General features: G+C 40.1%; 1 protein-coding gene across 1 annotated transcript; it reads left to right on the top strand.

Moving 5' to 3' along the window:
• Positions 1-1,400: 1,400 nt before the first annotated feature.
• LOC124283219 (solute carrier family 46 member 3-like) lies at positions 1,401-5,497 on the top strand. Its single transcript, XM_046719249.1, has 4 exons — positions 1,401-2,529; positions 2,818-2,901; positions 4,272-4,428; positions 5,134-5,497. Exons 1-4 carry the CDS (start codon positions 1,401-1,403, stop codon positions 5,495-5,497), a joined length of 1,734 nt encoding a protein of 577 aa, XP_046575205.1.
• The last annotated feature ends 4,198 nt before the right edge of the window (positions 5,498-9,695 follow it).

Genomic DNA, 9,695 nt, shown 5'->3' on the forward strand with positions numbered 1-9,695 from the left:
TGTCCTGATTTCAAGCGCAAATGTGGTAGCAGACGATGTTGACCTTCGATACGGAAGTACGCTAGTGCACCTGCGCAGAATTGCCGGACGCGTGGAATTACTGGACTCGCTTGTACAATTCCCTAACTACTGACAGAGTTGACATTAGTCATCGCTTCCGGAAACTAGAGTTATCCCCCTTAGACTATGTCGGTCACTGACACTGGGTTGCTGTATTTGTCCGACATACCAAGCTGTTTACTCATGATTCCGAGAAACACTTTTGTACCTTTTGTCCGACAATAACTGGATTTAATTAACACATGCAACACAAACTCAGCCGTGCGGTCACTGTTCAGTATGGTGATTACAACAGTGTGTATTAAAATTGTTGGAAATAGTAACTCACTGTTAGAAAATACGGAAATATTGTTCAAACTGCCGTGAAAACAAACTCACTCAAAAACTGGAAATTAAACATTATTGAAGCATGCGTCCACCATTTAATATCTTAACAGTTGCCCTGGTTGTGTTTCTTGGTTTGCTATCAGTCCTCGTGGGTTACAGCAATTTTGATAAAGCTGGAATATTGCTGAGTGCGGCGTTAAACAACAATCAATCTATCTACCTCCAACAATTTGGTCAAGGTTAACACCCGCATCACATTGTGGCGTTTTACAACAAGCTGACGCTGATTTTTTATCTCATACAAAAGTCCAAGAGACGTAAACCCGTGAAGATCCGGGTTAGAATTGATCTTCAGTAACCTGCTTGTAGTAAGAGGCGACTAATGGGATCGGGTGGTCAGGCTCGCTGACTTGGTTGAAATATGTCATCGTATCCCAATTGTTTAGATCGATGCTCATGTTGTTGATCACAGAAATGTCTGGTCCAGACTCAATTATTTACAGACCGCCGCCATATAGCTGGAATATTGTTGAGTGCAGCGTAAAACTAAACTCGTTCACTCACTCACTCACTCAATCACTCACTCACTCATTGACCTAAAGAGACGTAAGCCTCACTCAGGTCAATACTTAGGAGGACAACAACACAATGACACACATATCACCAACAAGATACTGATAACATTGCACAGCCATCTACATACTCCTCAAATTAACGCGAGATTTTGATCCCATTTGACCTGGATGCAGCGTATGGTCTAAATACTACATACGGAAGGGAATAGAATCAAACAGGAAATATGACATTAAACTCAACAAAGCTGTTTTCCTTCATCTGTTAATAGGGTCAGTAAACGTTGTACACTCACTGTACCGGTATCATGTCGCATATAAAAAATATAGATAATGTTGTTCGGGTTAAATTATACAGGAATGTCCATGTGATGTCATATCATGTGACGACATATGTGGAGATATCGCCAGTAGTGGAGTGAGCACTGCACAACACACAACATGGAAACAGAACCGCTCCTGCAAAAGGTGGAGGAGTCCGCGGAATCTGGAGTCAAGAAATCTCAAATCAAGAATCTCCTCTTAGGAAATATGATATTGTTCATATCAACACTTGCGGTGTCGATGTTTTCGCCAGCGATGAGCCAGTATCTCTACAAACGGGTGACAGAGGACGAGTTTCGCAATCAAACTCTTGCAGGGAAAGGCCCAATGAATCAAACATGTTACCTGAACACGTCAAACCCAGACTACATCCTTCAGGAGAAGGCACAGCAGGTCACCGCAGACAAACAAATGCAGTTCACATTTTTGAGAACTAGTCTTGCCATCGTCAGTAACATCATGCTTGGTTCCTACTCAGACTCTGTTGGGCGTAAGCTCCTCTTTGTCGTACCACTCACTGGTCACTGTTTGAGATTTGGATTGACGGCAGTCATTATGTACTGGAACTTGGATATCAACTGGTTTTTTCTTCCAGAAGGTTTAGAAGGGATATCAGGGACCTATTACGCTATGCTCCTTGCATCGTTTGCCTATACTGCTGACAACACCCCAGCAACAGGTGCTCGAACCATGGGCATAGCCTTCGTGGAGTTCTTTAAGAGCATAGGATCTGCTGCCTCAGAAACGGCAACAGGCTACTTCATCCAAGACGTGAACTTCTTCTACCCGACACTCACTGCCACGCTGATCGTTCTCGTGGACATTCTCCTAGTGGTGACACTACTGCCAGAGAGAAATGGGATTAAAAAGGCAAAGAGCAAATGGATAACACCTCTAGAAGGATGTCGACGAGTGTTCGGATTTTATGTTTTAGAGGGCACTAAGCGAAAGAGATTGTGTTTCGTATTAGCTATCTTGATATTCGTTTTTACAGCCTTGCCAACCGTTGGGTCATCTAATATTGACACACTTTTCAAACTGAACCTTCCATTTTGCTGGACACCAGAGAAAATAGGTTACTACAGTACAATCAGCTCTGTAGCACAACAAGTGATCGGGGTTCCGTTGACGCGACTGTTACAGTGTTGCTGTATTGATGAGGTGATCGGAGTGATTGGTTCAGTGGCCATAGGCTTAGCAGACAGTCTTCAGTCCATTGTAAGCAAAGACTGGATGATGTATGGGCGTAAGTACATCGTAAAATATTGTCATTTCATTTTTCCTTGGGACCGGTGATTTTGTCTGATAATAATCCGGTTTCACTTTCGGTACCAGAAAATGTTCATTTGTCTCCGCTCAGACCAGGTCATGTTCCATTATTGTTGAAAATAGTCTGTGCGGATCTTTCCAAAATAAAATAATAACTGAACATTGACACACCAAACCGCTAAAAATAAGTTTTAATTTTTTTTTAATTCATTTCTTATCTTGCGTGTGATTTTACGACTTCGTTAGAATTTCAGTGTTCTTTCAGTTGCGGGCATCAAGACTCCTTCTGCCACGCTGTTTCCAGTAGTTCGCTCAACCATGTCAAAGATGGCACCGGCTAACAAGCAAGGTCAGAACGCATAGAAGGAAAAGTGCACGTATCATGTATTATGTCAAATGACGCTCCTTTTCTCAGTCTAGGAAATATCCGTTGCCTTTGTCAAGAATAAGTAAGAAGACATATATTGTACAGATAGGTGTACAGATAAGCCTGCATACTTGGACAATGTACTAACAATATCCTGTAACAATTCAAATCAAGTAGAAGCTACTCCTTCACTCAGTCCAGGAAATAACAGTTACCCCCTGTCAAGAATACGTAGCCTTTGCGTCTGTCAAGAATAAGTAAGACGACATATATTGTAGGCGCACAGTAATCCCGCATACTTGGAGAATGTAGTAACAATATCCTGTAACAATTCAAATGAAGTAGCAGCTACTCCTTCACCCAGACTAGGAAATAACAGCTAGCTGTCAGGAATAGGGAGCCATTGCCTCTGTCAAAAATAGGTAAGAAGACATATATTGTAGGTGCACAGTAAGCCCGCATACTTGGAGAATGTAGTAACAATATCCTATAACAATTCAAATGAAGTAGCAGCTACTCCTTCACCCAGACTAGGAAATAACAGTTAGCTGTCAGGAATAGGGAGCCATTGCCTCTGTCAAAAATAGGTAAGAGGACATATACTGTAGGTGCTCAGTAAGCCCGCATACTTTTAAGAATGTACTGAAAGTATCATGTCAAATGAAGCTCCTTCAATCAGTCCAGGAAATAACCATTGCCTCGGTCAAGAATAAGTAACCGCTTCCTCTGTAAGGAATTAGTAAGAAGACATTGAGGTTTACTGGAGAATGTACTGACAATATCCTGTAACAATGCAAATGAAGTAGCAGCTGCTCCTTCACTCAGTCCAGGAAATAACACTTACCTGTCCAAAATAAGTAACTATTGCCTCTGTCAAGAATAGGTCAGAAGACATGCATTATAGGTGCACAGTAAGCAAACATATATGGGGAATGTACTGAAAATAGCATGTAACATTGTCAAATGAAGCTCCTTCAATCAGTCCAAGAAATAACCATTGCCTCGGTCAAGAATATTACCGCTACCTCTGTCAGGAAGACATTTTATGTTTACTGTAAGCAAGCATACATGTTCTGTTGTTCATATTTGAAACGTATATGCTCATCGTATAATCAACCCGTGTAGACTCGGATGGGATGAGTTTCCTCCCACTTGTTTGCTTACATTGGATAACCTTTTCTCGGTATACTGGCACATTGTATGTTCATGTTCCCGGCAGCTTCAGTCGAGGCATGAGGAAGTTAATTATGTGCCTTAGCATTCCAACCTATTTTCAGGCCACTCTGAAGCACTAAGAGAACGTCGTTCTGATAAAAAGCGCAGTCCTTTATAAAGCTGTACCATTGTTGCAGGTTCCCTGTTTGCCAGTTTAGCTGTGGTGGAGACCATGTGCTCGTTGGTGGGGACTTCTGTCTTTAATGGCATCTACCAGGCCACGGTGGTGGTTTGGAGAGGTATGGTGTTCATCGTCTTGGGAGGCACATATATCGTCGCTGCTATTCTTCTTGTGTGAGTATTTAATGCACGTCTTTCTCAAGTCATTTCCGTTTTAAAACAAAATATATTCCTCGTTCTGATGGTAAGGTGATGAAGTATTTTAAGCATATAACGGTATTTCAACATGTGGAAATTCGTGATTAGAAACTGGGCTGGTTGGAAAAGGCGTCCACATTGGATTATCAGTCTTTCCATTGTGCGTCAGCGATCTCCCAAAGTTGTGATTAGGTACTCACAACATCAATCACTTGATTGTCTGACCCAGATTTTACACGCTGCCTTGGAATATAGTACAACATGTGCTAATTGTTTGCACATGGCAATAGTTTATCTACTGCAGGTAGGTAATTCATCACATAGCCTTCAAGCTGTATGGCCCGTGAAGATCTGGGTTAGAATTGATCTTCGTAAGAGGCGACTAATGGGATCGGGTGGTCAGGCTCGCTGACTTGGTTGACACGTCATCGTATCCCATTTGCGTAGAACGATGCTCATGCTGTTGGTCACTGTATTGTCCGGTCCAGACTCAATTATTTACAGACTGCTGTCATATAGCTTGAATATTGCTGAGTGCGGCGTAAAACTAAACCCACTCACTCCAGCTGTGTGTGTGTTCTTTACCTATCATTATATTTTCTGTGAAAATATCATCACCTATATGTTCCACGTGGGTAATCCTAAAAAGGATGTAATTGTCACGCCGAGTCTTTGTTTCAGGGTATATATATTCGTGTCCAAACCGATCAGGTTGAAGCGAGATGTTCTGAAGGTTCAGCGCGATGTTCAGCAGGCTCAGCCTGAGGTTCCACATGTTCAGCGCGATGTTCAGCAGGATCAGCCTGAGGTTCCACATGTTCAGCGCGATGTTCAGCAGGATCAGCCTGGGGTTCCACATGTTCAGCGCGTGGTTACAGTGCATCAAGGGACTCAGACTGACATAACCGTTGATCCAGACAAGCACGTGCATGCGCTGTCGGCGACAGACCTAGAAGTGGCGGAGGTCACCCGGGCCAGCATACACGTGCATGCTCAGTCAGAGTTTGGCGAAGAGGATGGAGACAATGTGAAAACAGACGGGTAGTTGACTTACACGACAGACTAGAAGATTCCATGACATCAACAAATCTCCTGACTGCGACAAGAGTGGACATGTTCCCATTTTGCCATTGCGTTTCAAGGACAGGCTATATACCATTAAGTGCTTTCATTACATGTTTTGTTTTGAACAATGTACAGGAACAATTATCAATCGCGTTTTTAAAGTTACATTCGCAATGCAATGGATCATATGTGTGTGTTGCAAAAAAGGACCAATTATATATGCACGAGACATTAAATTATTAACTCAGCTACACGCCAACAGACCCTCTATGTATTACTGTTAGTATAGTACACAATGCTGCTTACAAGTTGTTATAATTTTCTTGTAATTATATTTATTGAAATTGCAACAGATGTTTAAACTTATCATACTGATGATCGCTTTCACAGTAATGTGTGATTATGTCATTTCATATTGGTAGAAAGAACGGTAACCTCGGATCTCCCAAAACCCCTACATCCCATAACCCCTACAGCCTATAACAACAAAGTTCATGATCCAGTGCACTGCTAATCTCCTGGCTGTTACCTATTTCATACAATGGACCAGAGGAAACACTAAGCATTTAAGAAAATGATTTCAAGGAGCATTTACCAAACTAAGAGTTTGAGAGAATGGTTTTAATTGATGATAATTTAAAAAATTTAACAAAAGTTCAATAATATTGAACTTGAGGTTTAATTAACTTCATTTAATATCATAATGTCATATCACGATATGGCTGAGATATTGCCGATCTGACGTTAAATATTAACTCACTCATAATGTCATAACATATAAGAACAAATTTATATATATTTTTCTACATATTATCTGTCAACATCAAGCAAATTGGTTTTGCCATGTTCCAGCCTCACGATCTCCATTTTGTTTGACTTTTTACCTTGGTACGTCCAAACAACGCAAAATCCGCAATAAATGCATCACATACTTCAGGAAACAAAATATGCATGTTTGGGATAGTCCGCTAGAATCAAATTTGGATATTAAAGTGCATAAAAAAGCAATTTGAAACTACAGTCGCTAGTTAAAGTGATTCCCCTTCGTGTTTATTGAAAGAGCTTGTTTTGGAGACAGATTTCAGATGACGTAATCATAAGGACATAACTTATTCTCATGTTTTCACTTATTCATACAAGAACACCCCCATTGTACATGATGCCAAGGGTTCAAACTAAATACTGAATGGTCAAACAAATGTCAGCTCTCAATATATTGTAAAGTGTCAGCATGAATATTTGGACACAGTTTTTGAAAGATTAAAATGGGGGTGTCCTTGAAAAACAGCCCCCGTCTTAATGTAAATCAAACAATTCAAACCTGTAAATGTTGATTATGACGGGTAGTCATCCAATACTATACTGAACATATTTTATATGATATTATCTGAAGGCATACCATTATCCAAGAGGTCCTAAATGACAGTTCGTTTTTCATTTTTTGCAATTTGTTAAAGAAATACTATACCCCAATGTGGTGTGATATGTGAAATTTTGGATATGGTTCTGCTAATAATTTCTTCAAGATTAAAATGGAAGCTATTCAAACATTGGACATCGCGAATATAGTTTAAAAAGCTGGCTGCTTTTTGAAAGCCCCCCGTATATAGCACCCGAAATCATCTCAAAATATTTATCTCAGTTTACTATCTCTAACACTATTACAACTGATATTATTACGATGTGCCAAATATATTATTACTATGTACATCAGAAAGCTAAAAAAAACTAGTTCAACATTTGATTCATCTCAGTTATTTAAAATGAATGATCAAAACCTGAATAACAACAGCACAATCTTATTCCCTTCTCATCTGTATACTCTATGCAGCTTAATCTCACACTGTATACTCCACCCTGTAATCTCTCCTTTGGGTCAGTTCATTATGCCAGACAGGTGAATGCCGCGTGTTGATTTAACTAATTGTTGAAAGAACAGAGAGCAAGGGAAAATTACAGCAACATGAAACATGAAAGGTGCTGGTTCAGTGGTGGTTCAAGTTCTCTCCGGGTTAGAATTGGTCTTCAGTAACCCATGCTTGTCGTAAGAGGCGACTAAAGGGATCGGTTGGTCAGGCTTGCTGACTTGGTTGACGCATGTCATCGTATCCTTAATGCGTAGATTGATGTTCATTCTGTTGATCACTGGATTGTATGATCCAAGCTCGATTATTTACAGACCGCCACCATCTAGTGGTACTATTGCTGAGTGTGTCGTTAAACAACAAACAAACATCCAGTTCTCTCCAGAAACCATTAGCAACATCCCATTCAATTCAACCAATGAATATCCTTTCACTTGAGGATTTACAAAAAGAGCATACACCACCATGTTTCATTTCGAAAAACTACCATTTTGTGTTATATATAATTCATAATCTTATGCATATGTGTCTCTTGTACATTTTCTACCCAATAATACATTGTCTTATTGCCTCTATTCTTCATGTACACACTCTATTTTTCACATTTAAGTTCAAATCAACTATGCAATATGAATTTCCTTTGGTATAATATAGCATTTTCCTACTTTATATCTCAAATTTGAAATTAACTAAATACACCCTTGCTCCCAAGACTGTGTGTTAACTGTCCTTGTCGCTTAGAACATACTTTGGGCACATTACTAGTTTTAATTAGGTTAGCTTAAATTGTCTACCTACATGTACTTTACTTTCATTTTATGTTAATGAAAGAGACAGACATGCTTTTGTAACCTCGATCTTAATGGAATTTATTTTGATATTTACCAAGCTGTTTATAATGAATCTGATTGTTAAAAGTGATTATCAAACCACATATGTTCCATAATTTCCTGATAAGTTTATTTATACCACATCTTTCACATCAGATATTTCATGCTTACTGTTGAATTTTGTCCCAGTATTTAATACTTTGAAAATCCAAAATGCGTAATCGACATGACAATACATTATTGTATTTTTATTAACTAGACAAACAGCTCCATCTTGTGGCCAGACATTTCTTTAGATAAGTAAAGGTTGTCTAAATCAGTTCGAATGCTTGATGCTGTTCCATCTAAAGTACTTCGGTATCATCAGAATCTATGTACGAGCCTGTTATCAGTATTTTGAATATTTATCCCATTATAAGTTCTAAACATATTACGGAAAATGTCAGCAACAAAAAGGAAGGGATATACAGAGAGAGGGACACCTTGCCTGCATCCTCTTTCATTATGAAAGGATATGGATAAATACCAGGATCCAAACACACGTGAATTTTAGTGACGTATAAAATGTAGATCAATTTTGAAAGTTAATATTTCTCACGTCGTAGTGAGTGAGTGAGTGAGTTTAGTTTTACGCTGCACTCAGCATTATTCCAGCTATATGGCGGCGGTCTGTAAATAATCGAGTCTGGACCAGACGATCCAGTGATCAACAGCATGAGCATCGATCTGCGCAATTGGGAACCGATGACATGTGTCAACCAAGTCAGCGAGCCTGACCACCCGATCCCGTTAGTCGCCTTTTACGACAAGCATAGTCGCCTTTTATGACAAGAATGGGTTGCTGAAGACCTATTCTATCCTGGATCTTCACGGGTTTCTCTCACGTCGTAAGGTTTCGATGGATAACTATTCAGTGATCTCCAGAAACTACTAGGAGATTTCTGGACAGATCGCGTTTGTAGCACAGCTTGATGGGTTAACATGTAATATAGCGTAACGTGGCTATGTGCCTGTCATCGTGTTCAGGTGGTTTGGTTTTCGGCTCGTGGTATGCGCATCTGTTCTGCCCGGCCCAGATGATGCACACATCGGTGTGTTATTGTGGACTAGAATTGGCAAAACATGATTACGTTCCGTCTCACTCAAACTATATATCTTCATAATAGTCCATGTTATACATCTGGAACAGTTTCGGGCTTAAAATCCATGAAATGACAGTCTCATGTATAAACACAATATCTCGTATCCTGTTAACACGCCTAGTGGCGGTGGGGTAGCCTAGTGGTTAAAGCGCTGGCCCGTCACGCCGAAGACCCGGGTTCGAATCCCCGCATTGGTACAACGTGTGAAGCCCATTTCTTGTGTCCCCAGCCGTGATGTTGCTGGAATATTGCTAAAAGCGGCGTAAAACCATACTCAGTCAGTAAGTCAGTCAGTCTCAGTCAGTCAGTTAACACGCCTAATGTAGAAATAATACTTACAG

The sequence above is a fragment of the Haliotis rubra genome, unplaced genomic scaffold (assembly GCF_003918875.1).
Source record: "Haliotis rubra isolate DU_JTF1 unplaced genomic scaffold, ASM391887v1 Scf310, whole genome shotgun sequence".
NCBI classification, from domain to species: domain Eukaryota; kingdom Metazoa; phylum Mollusca; class Gastropoda; order Lepetellida; family Haliotidae; genus Haliotis; species Haliotis rubra.

Coding starts and splice junctions, on each gene's coding strand:
- LOC124283219 (XM_046719249.1), top strand. CDS start 1,401: ATGGAAACAGAACCGCTCCTGCAAAAGGTGGAGGAGTCCGCGGAATCT. Junction 2,902..4,271: donor GGCACCGGCTAACAAGCAAG/GTCAGAACGCAT, acceptor CCATTGTTGCAG/GTTCCCTGTTTGCCAGTTTA. Junction 4,429..5,133: donor GTCGCTGCTATTCTTCTTGT/GTGAGTATTTAA, acceptor TCTTTGTTTCAG/GGTATATATATTCGTGTCCA.